Source organism: Cherax quadricarinatus, chromosome 9 (assembly GCF_038502225.1).
Source record: "Cherax quadricarinatus isolate ZL_2023a chromosome 9, ASM3850222v1, whole genome shotgun sequence".
In the NCBI taxonomy this organism is placed as follows: Eukaryota; Metazoa; Arthropoda; class Malacostraca; order Decapoda; family Parastacidae; genus Cherax; species Cherax quadricarinatus.
In genome coordinates this window covers 10,926,852-10,943,436 of record NC_091300.1, presented here as the reverse complement: position 1 = coordinate 10,943,436, position 16,585 = coordinate 10,926,852, and the positions used below count along the sequence as shown (strand labels likewise).

General features: G+C 40.9%; 1 protein-coding gene across 1 annotated transcript in view; it reads left to right on the top strand.

The window, feature by feature from the left end:
- The first annotated feature begins 10,963 nt into the window (after window positions 1-10,963).
- Window positions 10,964-16,585, top strand: part of Ppt2 (palmitoyl-protein thioesterase 2) — a 529,716-nt gene continuing 524,094 nt past the window's right edge. The window contains exons 1-3 of the mRNA XM_070083217.1: window positions 10,964-11,068; window positions 11,335-11,639; window positions 15,788-15,929. Coding sequence (XP_069939318.1) covers window positions 11,502-11,639; window positions 15,788-15,929 — 280 coding nt within the window. The 5' untranslated portion in view covers window positions 10,964-11,068; window positions 11,335-11,501. The remainder of the gene's footprint in view (window positions 11,069-11,334; window positions 11,640-15,787; window positions 15,930-16,585) is intronic.

Here is a 16,585-nt window from a genome sequence, read left to right as displayed (position 1 = left end):
AGAGTGCATGGGCATGTCATTTATCGCCTGTTCGAAGTCATTTGGCGTCAGGATAACATCGGATAGGCTTGTGTTAATCAAATTTTGTGGCTCTCTCATAAAAAATTCATTTTGATCTTCGACTCTCAGTCTGGTTAGCGGCTTGCTAAAAACTGAGTCATATTGGGACTTGAGTAGCTCACTCATTTCCTTGTTGTCATCTGTGTAGGACCCATCTTGTTTAAGTAGGGGCCCAATACTGGACGTTGTTCTCGATTTTGATTTGGCATAGGAGAAGAAATACTTTGGGTTTCTTTCGATTTCATTTATGGCTTTTAGTTCTTCCCGCGATTCCTGACTCCTAAAGGATTCTTTTAGCTTAAGTTCGATGCTTGCTATTTCTCTGACCAGTGTCTCCCTACGCATTTCAGATATATTGACCTCTTTTAGCCGCTCTGTTATTCTTTTCCGTCGCCTGTAAAGGGAGCGCCTGTCTCTTTCTGTTTTACATCTACTCCTCCTTTTTCTTAGAGGAATAAGCCTTGTGCATACATCGAGTGCTACCGAGTTAATCTGTTCTAGGCATAAGTTGGGGTCTGTGTTGCTTAGTATATCTTCCCAGCTTATATCGGTTAGGACTTGGTTTACTTGGTCCCACTTTATGTTTTTGTTATTGAAGTTGAATTTGGTGAATGCTCCCTCGTGACTAATCTCATTATGTCGGTCTGGGGCTCCGCGCATACATGACTGAACCTCAATTATGTTGTGATCTGAGTATATTGTTTTTGATATGGTGATATTTCTTATCAGATCATCATTGTTAGTGAAGATGAGGTCTAGTGTATTCTCCAGTCTAGTAGGCTCTATTATTTGCTGGTTTAAATTGAATTTTGTGCAGAGATTTAAAAGCTCGCGTGAGTGTGAGTTTTCATCAGAGCTGCCTCCTGGTGTTATTACTGCAACAATATTATTTGCTATATTCCTCCATTTTAGGTGCCTTAAGTTGAAATCCCCCAGGAGCAAGATGTTGGGTGCAGGAGCTGGAAGGTTTTCCAGACAGTGGTCAATTTTTAACAGCTGTTCCTGGAATTGCTGGGATGTTGCATCCGGAGGCTTGTAGACTATCACAATGACTAGGTTTTGGTTCTCGACCTTTACTGCTAAAACTTCCACTACATCATTTGAGGCATTTAGCAGTTCTGTGCAAACAAGTGACTCTGCAATGTACAGGCCAACCCCCCCCCCCTTTTGCCTGTTCACTCTGTCACATCTGTATAGGTTGTAACCTGGGATCCATATTTCGTTGTCCAAGTGATCCTTTATGTGGGTCTCAGTGAAAGCCGCGAACATTGCCTTTGCCTCTGCAAGCAGTCCACGGATGAAAGGTATTTTGTTGTTTGTTGCTGGCTTTAGACCCTGTATATTTGCAAAGAAGAATGTTATCGGACTGGTGGTATTGTTGGTACTGGGGGGGGATTTTTTTTCCGGCATTAGTATCTGTATCTGTTGGTTTGGAGTGGAGGCCATCGACTGTGGTTCCACTCCAGGAATGACTGGATTTGGTGTACGATTTCTGCCATTTCCTGCCAGTTTTTTTTCCTTCCTGGCACTAAAAAACCTCTCCCTCTTGAGTGGCTGTGGCTACCCAGGTTTTCCCATGGCCTGGATGTTTTGTATCTTTTTGTCCCCTTTAGATGGTATGCCTGGCAATTTAAGTTATAGCACAGTCTTTCCTGTACTGAAGAGGTACACAGTTCAGGGTGAAAAAGCTTACAGGAAGGGAGTTTGCATTTTCCTGTTGTCATATGGGCATGGCATTTTCTAGGGTGGTCATAGTTGCACGTCCCATCTGTTTTTCCAGATTTCCCATGCCAGCAGATACCAAGTGCATAGTATGTGCACAGGCTTGGTTTCCGTTTGCCTTGGGTTTCTGTGACTGTATTCCCTGTTGGTGCATGTTTCCCTGTCTTACTTCTATCCTCCCTAGCACCAACAATGGAGCTCCCACCATTTGTTTTTGGTAATATATCCTCACTATTGCTAGTGGAGTCCTCTTGTTTGCTATTTCCTGCGGTATTTCTAGTTTGCAATATTGGTTTTATCTTATCTTTGACTACACTTGTTTCCCTACTATGGCTCCTGTCCCCTATGAGGTCATTCATATGTATTCCTTCCTGCGTATAATTCCCGACTACCTGGACAAAATCTCCAGCTTCACCATTACTGTCTCCCAGGACAGTATCTCCAGCTTCACCATTACTGTCTCCCAGGACAGCATCTCCAGCTTCCCCAGTACTGTCTCCCAGGACAGCATCTCCAGCTTCACCATTACTGTCTCCCAGGACAGCACCTCCAGCTTCACCATTTCTGTCTCCCAGGACAGCACCTCCAGCTTCACCATTACTGTCTCCCAGGACAGCACCTCCAGCTTCCCCATTACTGTCTCCCAGGACAGCACTATCAGCCCCCCATTTACTGACTACCAGGACATCATCTCCAGCCTTACAGTTTCTGACTACATGGCCAGTATCAAGGGCAGTACCATTCAGCCCGGACTTTTTATGTTCCCATCTGTTGTAGAAAGCTTCCAGGTTTTCTATGAAAGCAGCTTTGATGTTGACCTCTTTTAATACCCTTGTGATTTTAGTCCACAGATTTATCTCATTTGGGCATACCCAAAAACACTTCCCTGTTTTAATACTGCTTGTAGCTAGTTCTTGGATATCTGCACAAGGGGCGTGACACCAATTTCCACAGAAATGACAATTTATGCATGTGGAAGCCCGTTTGTTTGACTGACCACAGACTACACACAGCTTCATAATGATTTGAATGGTTGATTTACTGCAATTCTACTAGCAACCTCTTGAATATTCTATTAATAACCTGCTAGGTGGTGCACAACGAAACCGTTTGAAACCAGTCTAGGGTTCGGACCAGTCAAGGGTTCGGACCAGTCAAGGGTTCGGACCAGTCAAGGGTTCGGACCAGTCAAGGGTTCGGACCAGTCTATCTGATCTGATCAGTGGGTCACTTATTTAAACCATACTGGTCGGTGATTTGAGCTAACACATGAAGGATCTACTGGAAATTATCTACCCGAGTAATATGTGATTTGATTGATACAAAAGTATAACTTGCGTGTTGAAGAGCCGGTGACTGCTGGCACTCCTACAATGACGAACGGTCGAGCCTCCACCTTTGTTTATCAATCGCTGTATCTAGCTTCTCTATTTTTTTTTTTCCGTCTCCACCACAATAAATGCTATATTATCACTATAGTTGACTGGTGCAAATTTTGGAGGAAGGGCGCTTTTTCTGTAGTAATAATTGCTTCTCGTTGTGTATATTGCGACCGCTGGTAACTACAGGTTATATGAAATTCACAGTAACGTCTGGTATTTCAAGAAAAAGAAACTAATGAAAGTCACTCCACTCCACTAAGTACCATTATAATACTGGTTAGTTGCTACTACAACACTGTATTCTGCTATTCACTGGTATCACTAGATTATATGCGAGTACACTAGCAGGCCAGTAAGATTATTAAAAACAGCTGACCTGTGGTAAGTTTCTGGCGACTTCTGGCACCTGCCTCTATAGGCTTATCACTTCATTTACAAATTCACCTGTTTTCAAATGACACTTTAGCCTTTATCATCAATATACTAGGGAGCCACTGTAGTATACACTATACACTATGTATACTGAATGCTTTCAGGGAGACTTTCTTTCCTCTGACACAAAGTTCAATATTATTATTTTTTCACACGGGACAGGCCTATGATTCCCCTCACTATTTCTTCTGTCAAGTCGTTATATATATATATATATATATATATATATATATATATATATATATATATATATATATATATATATATATATATATATATATATATATATATATATATATATATATATATATATATATATATATTTTCCTACCAATAAAAAAATATAGGAAGGTACCACCTCCAGAACTTTACTGGGAACCCTCAGCCTCAGAGAAGACAATCAACGTACATCAGGGAAAACTCAAGGTTCTCCCCGGAGCTGTTTGAATATTTTCTTCTCCTACCACCCCCTATGTTTTTATGCTACATTCTAACTTTATTAATATTTATTCATATAGTTTATTCATTTATAGACAGAATACATTGATAGAAAACACAAACATGAATACATTGGTACAATGTATCAAAGGTTATGAATCTCCTCCAGCTCCTCTGAAGCCGGACACGAGCCCAGTATGCAGCATGCATTTCCCCTCTGGATGGCCACGCTGAGGGGCTGGAACATGAAAGTGGCTGCTCTTGGGTCCCTGGTGGCGTTGATGAGTCTGGAACCCAGTTCTTTAAGGAAATGTGTGGCATTTTTTCCCCATGATCCCAAGGTCTCCGATCCCACTGGGACAAATTGATACTGTCGGCTTATGTCCCTGTACTTGCTGATCTTGTACTCCTCCCCGTCGCCCGACACTATGATGGATATAGGTGTCAGCCAGTGTGAACACACAGGTATAGTCCCATGCTAAGAGCTTGCCATTTTTCTAAGGGTAGATGGTGATCTGATCAGGGCAGTTTGCTGGGTTGTGGGTATTGTTGGCTACTAGTGATCGGGGCTCTCTCTCGGCTGGGCATCCAGCTGTAGCAAGACTTCTCTTTATGATGTCATTAATCTCACTGTGTCTTGCATGCCAGCCCTTGGTTTTGGAACAGTTAAGACCACGTAGACCATATTGGTCGGTTTGCGCATCGCCGCAAATACAGGAATATTCCGTGTGAACTGGGGCAGCAAAGTGCAGAGCCACTGCAATATGGAGGGTCTTAGGGTCAAGGCGCATTCCCATTGCCAAAATGGGAACTGTTTGGAGGAAGTCCCTGGAGTGATGTGTGCTCACAGCTTGGAGACGGGCAGTCTCCCTGTCTGATGTTACAGCCCTGAGCATGTTGGCAAGCACCTTTTCAGCGATGGGGCCATCCCAGCTTGACTGTAGGCCAATGCTGCACTAGGGTTCGGTGATGGAGCAGCAAGAGTTTCCCATTCAGGGATGGCACTGGCATAGTTAGGGTCCTGTATTCCTGCTGAGTCACTGAAGTTGTCCGGTAGAATTTGTCTTATTAACTCGTTTGATGTTATGGAAGAGGAGAGGAAAGCTGGTAGGGCAATCTGGGAGGATCTGCGGACTCCCAGCCCCCCAAGCCTGACTGGAAGTGAGGCTTGCAACCACTGTCCATCTTCGAGGAAAAGATTCAATACACTCTCGTATGGTCTTAAAAAGAGTCATATTCCTTGAGTTTCGGACTGCTGAAGGCTGGGGAGCATCTCAGAAAGTAGGTAAGTTTTGGGATTGACAGGCACCTGGTGAGTAGGTAGAAGGCATCATGTGTATCGATGTCTTTCATCCTGCCTCCCATCGTCTGAGACTTTTTTTTTTTCTAGGATCAGATCAATGGCATTGGACCCAAGAGGAGCACCAAGGAGAGTGCTGTTGGCTGGATCAATGGCTCATGCTCCTGGTAAAACAGTACTAATATTCTGGATTATCTGTCGATTGGTAGGGACTACTTCACATTTGGTGGGATTTAAACATAGGCCCAGGCATTCTCCCATGTCTTTAATTTTTCTGATGTCCTCTGGAGTTTACCTGGAGTTTACCTGAAGAGAGTTCCGGGGGTCAACGCCCCCGCGGCCCGGTCTGTGACCAGGCCTCCTGGTGGATCAGAGCCTGATCAGTCAGGCTGTTACTGCTGGCTGCATGCAATCCAACGTACGAGCCACAGCCCGGCTGGTCAGGTACTGACTTTAGGTGCTTGTCCAGTGCCTGCTTGAAGACACTGGTAATCCCCCTTATGTATGCTGGGAGGCAGTTGAACAGTCTTGGGCCCCTGACACTTATTGTGTTGTCTCTTAACGTGCTAGTGGCACCCTTGCTTTTCATTGGGGGGATGTTGCATCGTCTGCCGAGTCTTTTGCTTTCGGAGTGAGTGATTTTTGTGTGCAAGTTCGGTACTATTCCCTCTAGGATTTTCCAGGTGTATATAATCATGTATCTCTCCCGCCTGCGTTCCAGGGAGTACAGGTTCAGGAACTTCAAGCCCTCAAAGTAATTGAGGCGTTTTATCTCCGTTATGCGTGCCGTGAGGGTTCTCTGTACATTTTCTAGGTCAGCAATTTCACCTGCCTTGAAAGGTGCTGTTAGTGTGCAGCAATATTCCAGCCTAGATAGAACAAGCGACCTGAAGAGTGTCATCATGGGCTTGGCATCCCTAGTTTCGAAGGTTCTCATTATCCATCCTGTCATCTTTCTGGCAGATGCGATTGATACAATGTTATGGTCCTTGAAGGTGAGATCCTCCGACATGATCACTCCCAGGTCTTTGACGTTAGTTTTTCGCTCTATTTTGTGGTTGGAATTTGTTTTATACGCCGATGAAGTTTTAATTTCCTCATGTTTACCATCGAAGTAATTGAAATTTCTCATCGTTGAACTTCATATTGTTTTCTGCAGCCCACTGAAAGATTTGGTTGATGTCCGCCTGGAGCCCTGCAGTGTCTGCAGTGGAAGACACTGTCATGCAGATTCGGGTGTCATCTGCCAGCCAGGGTACCATCATCCAAGAACCAGATATTGAGCTCACTGGAGAGTGTTTCTGTGACTTCCTTGATGACCAAACAGAATAGAAAGGGGGCGAGAGGGTCCCCCTGTTGCACACCCCCAGCGAGTCAATTTCATGGTCCTCAAACAATAGTTTAGAAGTCACACAATAACATGATTCTATGAAGGAATAGACGGAAGGGAAGAGCCTAGAAACTACTTGGAGAGCAGCATCTCTTCTGACTAAGCTGAAAGCGTTGGCAAAGTCCTATTTGATCAAGGTTTTTTCATCGGACATGTTGTTCATGTATACTCGTGCTGCGTGGGCAGTAGCTTCACAGCCTTGTTGAACATCAAACCCGAGCTGAGTTGGTTTCAACATTGCAGCAGCCTCTTGACTCACCATTCTTACTGCAGCCTTGGCGACTAGGCGCCGAAGGGTGTTGCCCACTGCAATGGGCCTGATTCCTCCATCCTTTCTCCGGAGGGCACACAATGAGTCACCAAAGAAAAGGGGTCTAATGGCCTCTGGGACACTGCCAGCCAGGCATACATTGGAAAATTTGTTGAGTTCAGACAACAACCTTTCTGAAAGATAACCAAGTGCTGGATTGAACATTTGTTTTAAGTGTTGTGGGCTTAAACCGGTAAAACCTCCTGCTGAGCCCTGTGGAAATGATATAGCAGCTTTATACACATCAACATCCTGTAAGGTTAAATGTTCGTCGCCTGCTGCAATATATATATATATATATATATATATATATATATATATATATATATATATATATATATATATATATATATATATATATATATATATGGTGTTATGGTGAGTACATACGCATGCACACATACATCCACACGCACACACACACCCTGGGGGATTTCAACCACAGGGAGATCGACTGGGAAAACCTGGAGCCACATGGGGGTCCCGAAACATGGAGAGCCAGGATGTTGGACGAGGTGCTGGAAAACCTCATGCACCAACATGTTAAGGACACTACCAGAGTGAGAGGGGAGGATGAACAAGCAAGATTGGACCTTGTGTTCACCCTGGGCAGCTCAGATATTGAGGACATCAAGTATGAGAGTCCCCTAGGAGCTAGCGACCACGTGGTTCTGTGCTTTGAATACATAGTAGAGCTGCAAGTGGAGAGAATAACAGGAGTTGAATGGGAAAAGCCTGACTATAAAAGAGGGGACTACATAGGGTTGAAGAACTTCCTGCGGGAGGTCCAGTGGACAGAGAACTGGCAGGAAAGCCAGTAAATGAAATGATGGAATATGTAACAACAAAATGCAAGGAGGCAGTGGAAAGGTTTATTCCCAAGGGCAACAGTAACAACGGGAAGACCAGAACGAGCCCCTGGTTTACCCGACGGTGTAAGGAGGCAAAAACAAAGTGCAATAGAGAATGGAAAAAGTACAGAAGGCAGAGAACACACGAAAATAGGGAGATCAGTCGCAGAGCCAGGAATGAGTACGCACAGGTAAGGAGGGAGGCCCAGCGACAGTATGAAAATGACATAGCATCGAGAATCAAGACTGACCCGAAACTGTTGTATAGCCACATCAGGAGGAAGACAACAGTCAAAGACCAAGTGATCAGATTAAGGACAGAAGGTGGAGAACTCACAAGAAATGATCAGGAGGTATGTGAGGAGCTGAACAGGAGATTTAAGGAAGTTTTTACAGTAGAGACAGGAAGGGCTGTGGGAAGACAGCACAGAAGGGAACATCAAGAGGGAATATACCAACAAGTGTTGGATGACATACGAACAACTGAGGAGGAGGTGAAGAAGCTCTTAAGTGACCTTGACACCTCAAAGGCGATGGGACTGGACATCTCCCCATGGGTCCTTAGAGAAGGAGCAGAGATGCTGTGCATGCCTCTAACCACAATCTTCAACACATCCCTTGAAACTGGGCAACTACCTGAGAAATGGAAGACAGCTAATGTAGTCCCCATATTTAAGAAAGGAAACAGAAACGAGGCACTAAACTACAGACCTGTGTCTCTGACATGTATTGTGTGCAAAGTCATGGAGATTATCAGGAGGAGAGTGGTCGAACACCTGGAAAGGAACAAGATTATAAATGAAAACCAGCATGGGTTCATGGAAGGCAAATCTTGTATCACAAACCTCCTGGAGTTTTATGACAAGGTAACAGAAGACACGAGAGAGAGGGGTGGGTAGATTGCGTTTTCCTAGACTGCAGGAAGGCCTTTGACACAGTTCCCCACAAGAGATTAGTGCAGAAGCTGGAGGATCAGGCACACGTAAAAGGGAGGGCACTGCAATGGATAAGGGAATACCTGACAGGGAGGCAGCAACGAGTCATGGTACGTGAAGAGGTATCACAGTGGGCGCCTGTTATGAGCGGGGTCCCACAGGGATCAGTTCTAGGACCAGTGCTATTTTTGATATATGTGAACGACATGATGGAAGGAATAGACTCTGAAGTGTCCCTGTTCGCAGATGACGTGAAGTTGATGAGAAGAATTAAATCGGACGAGGATGAGGCAGGACTGCAAAGAGACCTGGACAGGCTGGACATGTGGTCCAGCAACTGGCTTCTCGAATTCAATCCAGCCAAATGCAAAGTCATGAAGATTGGGGAGGGGCAAAGAAGACCGCAGACAGAGTATAGGCTAGGTGGACAAAGACTACAGACCTCACTCAGGGAGAAAGACCTTGGGGTGACCATAACACCGAGCACATCACCGGAGGCACACATCAACCAAATAACCGCTGCAGCATACGGGTGCCTGGCAAACCTGAGAATAGCGTTCCGATACCTTAATAAGGAATCGTTCAAGACACTGTACACTGTGTATGTTAGGCCCATACTGGAGTATGCAGCACCAGTCTGGAACCCACACCTGGTCAAGCACGTCAAGAAGTTAGAGAAAGTACAAAGGTTTGCAACAAGGCTAGTCCCAGAGCTCAAGGGAATGTCGTACGAGGAAAGGTTAAGGGAAATCGGAGTGACGACACTGGAGGACAGAAGGGTCAGGGGAGACATGATAACGACATACAAGATACTGCGGGGAATAGACAAGGTGGACAGAGATAGGATGTTCCAGAGAGGGGACACAGGGACAAGGGGTCACAACTGGAAGCTGAAGACTCAGACGAGTCACAGGGACGTTAGGAAGTATTTCTTCAGTCATAGAGTTGTCAGGAAGTGGAATAGCCTAGCAAGTGAAGTAGTGGAGGCAGGAACCATACATAGTTTTAAGAAGAGGTATGACAAAGCTCAGGAAGCAGAGAGAGAGAGGATCCAGTAGCGATCAGTGAAGAGGCGGGGCCAGGAGCTGAGTCTCGACCCCTGCAACCACAATTAGGTGAGTACACACACACACACACACACACATTATGTATATATATATATATATATATATATATATAATATATATATATATATATTATATAATATATATATATATATATATATATATTATATAATATATATATATATATATATATATATATATATATATATATATATATATATATATATATATATATATATATAATATATATATATATATATATATATATATATATATATATATATATATATATATATATATATATATATATATATATACAATTATACAAATGAACATGTATATATAAAAATACAGTCTTACGTGGATGCACGTACATAATTTTATATTTTACTGCATTTAAATTTTATGATAGCTCTTTGGTTTTTCTTTCGTGAACATTGAAGTAGAGAAAGCGGGGGCGTTGACCCCCGAGACACCCTCCAGGTATACTCCAGGTTGCGTAGCTAATGAAATACATTTAATTAATATTACAGTTCTGTCCGAAGCATGGCGGAAAAAAAATATTCATATTCATATAGTTTATTTGGATATGATACATAGTTGTACAAGGAATTATAGTACTGGTTGGGTGTACATGGCAAAAGCCCCTTGTATGCAAACATTATGGGCAGGCTTAAAATTAACTTAAAATTAATAAGTAATGAAAGGTTCAGTGGCAGAAATTACAGTAAACAATTTACAATATGAAATACAATTGAGTATTTGAAATAATGAAATTTGAACATTTCGATATTGAAGCATTATAGTTGTACAAATTTGTCGCATTACAATGTATAACAAACAAGATGATTAATTTACTATATGTTGTCTTGAAGTTTTATGATTTAATTGATTGGTAGAATTATTGGTAATGTTAAATTAAATTATTTATATCATAATAACTGGTATCTAACTACATGAAATACTTATTTCGATATTGAAGCATTATAGTTGTACAAATTTGTCGCATTACAATGTTAACAAACAAGATGATTAATTTACTATATGTTGTCTTGAAATGATTTAATTGATGATTATAAGTTAAATTAAATTATTTATATCATAATAACTGGTATCTAACTTGCTTACAAGAATACTTTATTTAGTCATAAAGTTAATGAATAGAAAAAACTAATTACAATGAGGTACTTAGTTTAGTTAGTTTAATATGTTTATTATGCACCCCATACCCATCCTGTGGGCGGTAGTCAAAAGATTACAGAGGTACATAATTGGTCCAGGGACTGGACTCCAAAGTTTTGATAGCTGAGCAAGTTACAGAGGTAATGAACTCACAATTTACAAAGGTAATGAACTCACAATTTACAAAGGTAATGAACTCACAATTTACAAAGGTAATGAACTCACAATTTACAAAGGTAATGAACTCACAATTTACAAAGGTAATGAGGTACTTCGAGTGTCGTTCAACAGCACCAGCGAGGTTTACCGTGTTAACTACTGAGGGGAAATTTGTGTGTCCCCTCTATGGCTTATGTATACCAGTGCTGTCAACCGCCTTTAAACCCAACAACAACAACTATTCCTACACGGAAATGAGGCATCAATAGCAACAGAATGATGAAGATTAAGTATATGTTGCCATTTATATTGCTTAGTTTATTATCATGTACAGCCTACAAGCCAGTGGTTATCATACATGGCGTCTGGGACCTGAGATTCAGCCTGTACTTCTTAGCAGATCAAATTAAAGAGGTAAGATTCCATCGTCGGTTGGAATCGGGCAGACATGCTTGCTTGTCGTTCAGCAGCCTTTATTGATTTATCATCTTTTCGTAGGTGATTCTGAAAAAAAATTGAATGAAACTATGGTAGTATTGCTAGGCGAGAACAATATTTATGAGAATTTATGAAGTGAAGCCGAAATGCGGCTGATTTTATATGGCTTCAATTATTATTATTATAATCAAGGGGGAAGCGCTAAACCCGTAGGATTATACAGCGCCCAGGGGAGGGGGGATGTGGAAGGCATTCAGGCTTAATTCGGGGAACTGGAGCACAGATCCAATTCCCTAAATCAAGAGCCCCTCACCAACATCAAGGAACCTTCCATGAGGGGTATATGGCTTCAAGAAAGTCGGTCAACATCCCAAGTGGGAGGTGGGCGTGTCATTGCCTAGATATGCGACTTAAAGATCCTCATTGGAAACGTGTTTCCTTTTCTTTATCTCTTGTTACCCGAGCATTATTTCAGTCCCAGATGCTGGGAGATATGGTTTATTGCACTTACGCTGTCGTGAATTAACTATCTTTTTTAGTGTTATATTTATTATATTAATGCACAAGTGTGCTTATAAACTATTGTAAAGTAAAAGGACACAAGTGCAACTAATGTGACATTTTATTGTGGCAACAATACAACAAGTATACAAATGTATACTTGCTGGGTTCAAGTTCAGTTCTCGGACCTTACCTAGGGATCTTCAAGAAATGTGCATGTAATTCCTAAATTGGGGTTCTGGTATACTAAGTCCATGCCTCAGTTCACGTATAGAGTTTGCCTCTGCCACCTCTCTTAAGTTAGTTCTACCTTTACACTACCTTTACACTCTATGGTGGCATCAAGGGGGGGGGGGGACTGAAGCCCTCCTCCTCCAAAAAAATTATGTATTTTAGTTGCTGCAAAATCCTAGAAAAGTATCTCAATGCATGGGAATGGAATAGTGCCAAGTGTGGCATAAGTTTGAGGTTCCTGAACCTGTATTCCCTGGAACGCAGGTGGGAGAGATACATGATTATATACACCTGGAAAATCCTAGAGGTACTAGTACCGAACTTGCACACGAAAATCACTCACTACGAAAGCAAAAGACTTGGCAGACGATGCAACATCCCCCCAATGAAAAGCAGAGGTGTCACTAGCACATTAAGAGACCATACAATAAGTGTCAGGGGCCCGAGACTGTTCAACTGCCTCCCAGCATACATAAGGGGGATTACCAACAGACCCCAGGCAGTCTTCAAGCTGGCACTGGACAAGCACCTAAAGTTGGTTCCTGACCAGCCGGGCTGGGGCTCGTACGTTGGTTTGCGTGCAGCCAGCAGTAACAGCCTGGTTGATCAAGCTCTGATCCACCAGGAGGCCTGGTCACAGACCGGACTGTGGGGGTGTTGACCCCCATAACTCTCTCCAGGTAAACTCCAGGAAGATTTGAGGCAACTCAGAAGAGACATTCACAGTCATCATTTGTAAGTTAATATCAAAATTCCTTCACTAAAAATGACAAATTACGACATACACTAGCCAAATGTAATTCAAACCTTCCATTAAGAAACACCAGCTTTCAAACTAATTGAATCAGCATTCACATGTTATCTCAGAGAGACCTATATCCTGAAATTAGGAAAATCTCTGCATTAAATTTAAAAATGCAATGTTTTAAAAATTCTGTTTAAACCATTAGAAAAATATTTATATTTTTATTTTTTAAGAAAATACAATTTAATGAAATTGCTTAAAAATGGCAAATTGGCACCCACACAGCCCAAAATCAATACAAAACTGCTTCCAATTAATTATTATTATTATAATCAAAAAGAAGCGCTAAGCCACAAGGACTATACAGCTGCTTCCAATTAAGATGCACCATAATTTAGGGCTTGAAGTCAATCAGAGGGGACATTATCTAGTTATTAAATGGAAACCAGTGTATTTAATATAATTGAAAAATTGAAATTTACACAAATGAAGGTGAATGCCAAGCTTTCTTGTAATAAAACCCAGTGGCTACAAGTTTTTTAACAGTTTCAGTTAAATTTCAAATTTGCACTTACTCAGACTAAACTTATGGAGTGTCACCCTTCTTACAGAATGTATCATCAGTCAGAAGAAGCACTCATCAGTTATTGAATATAAATGAATGTCACTATTTATTCAGTAAAACTGGTAGTATATTATGCCACCCACTAACAGCAATATACTTGCACTCAGCAAACTATACCAGTAGTAAAAATTTGAAGATGATCAGGTGAGTCATTCTTCAGTTATGGCATGGATTCCAATGCTTCTAAGTTTTTTTAATTATTTTACTACAACAAATCTGCGTGCTCACAAGCAAAACATAATGGGCATTATTGTGTCCCTAACATGCATCAGCCATGAAATATTGAAGCTGATCAGAAGAGGTAAGCTGAAATTTATTTAACATGATTTAACTGGAATAAAAATTCAACACTGAGAGGAACTGATTGGTGTCACCAAGCTACCTTACTCAGAGAAAACTTCCTCTCATTCCACCTATTGCATTATTGCATGGCATCTGATGATGCATGGAGATGTATGAAAGATCTTGAGCTGAAGATTATAAAATGGTTTAATTTTTCCCTACACACTTGAATGTCACTCTCCACTGTCGTTGAATTAGGAGTTGGCTTTTTTTGAATGCTGGAAACTATGATATTGAGGATGTTGGAAGTTGTCTGGGCTATTCCAAGATGCTGGGAATGGGTCATACAACTTTAGTCACAGGGCACATGAACATTCCAGTTGTTCCAAGAATCTGGTCTTCATCATTGTACACAAGTGTTGAACATTTAAACTGACTGGATAAGGCATTCTTGAGTTATGAGCAAAACAAAAATGAAAGTTGGAGGAAGAAAAATGGAAAAAAATTCAAACCTCTTTAAGCTAAAGCTTCCCCTTCAGGGATACCTAATAATAATAATGATAATAATGCTGCTTCAACATCAGTCCCCTGTGCCTCTCCATCAACCCAACTGCCACCTTAAGCCCTCCTATATCAAATTTCTGGAGCTGCCTCTGCTCACACTTAAATTTTTATACTCACCTTTACTTACTCATGTACCTAATACATACATAGAACACTACACTCAAACATAAACCCTCCACTCAAACTTCTCCTCGCCAACCTTAACAGGTCACACGGCCATAGCACAAGACACAGATCTCTTTTTGATGTACCCCGTGTCCATATCACACTATATAAAAACTCTATTGACATAAAGGGCCCCAAATTTTGGAATTCATTACCAGTAAATACCTGGAGTTTACCTGGAGGTATACCTGAACATCAGTTTAAGACTCTTCTCAAAAACCACTTACTCACCCTAAACTAAATACTCAATATTTAACTTTACCAAAAAATCTCCCAATTACCTAAATCTTAAAACTTCAAAATGTGACACCCAAAGTTCATACATTGATTATAAAGTACCTTGTAGTATAAATAAATACCTACCCAAAACATTACTGCCTTACACCCAATTGTAGCATTCTCATACTGTAAACTACTTTCAACAACTAACAATGTTATATTCCCATAATATAATTTCAGTATTTGCTATTGAAACTATTGTAATTTGAGTAAAATTACTGTGTACTATAAATAAAAGATGTACAACTTAAACAAACTGTTCAGTTTCTTTTGTATTATGTACTCTGTAAGCCATTAAATTAAGTCTGCCCATAATGCCTAGGCATGATAGTGGCTCTCTTTGCACTGCAACTCATTTTTGTAATTTCATAATCTCAATGTAATCTTGCAAGGAAATAAAAATTGATTGACTGATTGATTGATTTGGGGGTTTAGCTTCCATCATGCTCTTATACCCGCAATGTGAAACATTCAAACGTTGTCTACTTTGTCACTATCCCTGAGTATTGTGTATGTTGTAATCATATCTTTTGAAAGTGTTTTCTTTTCTAATGATTTTTTTTTTCAGATTACTTGTATTCAAGAGTACAGGTAAATAATTTACATTCAGAACTGAATCTTATTACATATTGCTTATAGACGTTATTAATATACAAAAGGGTATACTACCTTATTTTATAATGACTTAATATAGGATATCATTACAGTTCCTCATGTTTTTCATTTCAGCATCACCCTGGCACAGAAGTTCACATTATTGACATGCTTCATGGATGGAAATCCCTGGCACCCCTATGGTACCAAGTGAAAAGTTTCTACTCTCAAATGCAGCCTATTATGAACACTTCTCAAGATGGTATTATACTAATAGGTAAGATATTATGTAACATTTATCCTGTTCACTTTCTTGCATTAAATATGATAGTCTTAAAATAATGTATTGTTGCACAACTTTAGGTTTATCATCATCTCACAGATATTAGTTAGCATTTAAAATGCATGATGTTTAACAGTTTAATACCTTTTTTTTTTTTTTTTAAGCAAGTCGGCCGTCTCCCACCGAGGCAGGGTGACCCAAAAAGAAAATACTTTCATCATCATTCAACACTTTCACCTCACTCACACATAATCACTGTTTTTGCAGAGGTGCTCAGAACACAGAAGTTTAGAAGCATATACGTATAAAGATACACAACATATCCCTCCAAACTGCCAATAATAACATTTTTTTTTTTTTTTTTTTTTTCAACAAGTCGGTCGTCTCCCACCGAGGCAGGGTGACCCCAAAAAAAAAGAAAGAAAATCCCCAAAAAGAAAATACTTTCATCATCATTCAACACTTTCACCACACACACACATTATCACTGCTTTTGCAGAGGTGCTCTGAATACAACAGTTTAGAAGCATATACGTATAGAGATACACAACATATCCCTCCAAACTGCCAATATCCCAAACCCCTCCTTTAAAGTGCAGGCATTGTACTTCCCATTTCCAGGACTCAAGTCCGACTATATGAAAATAACC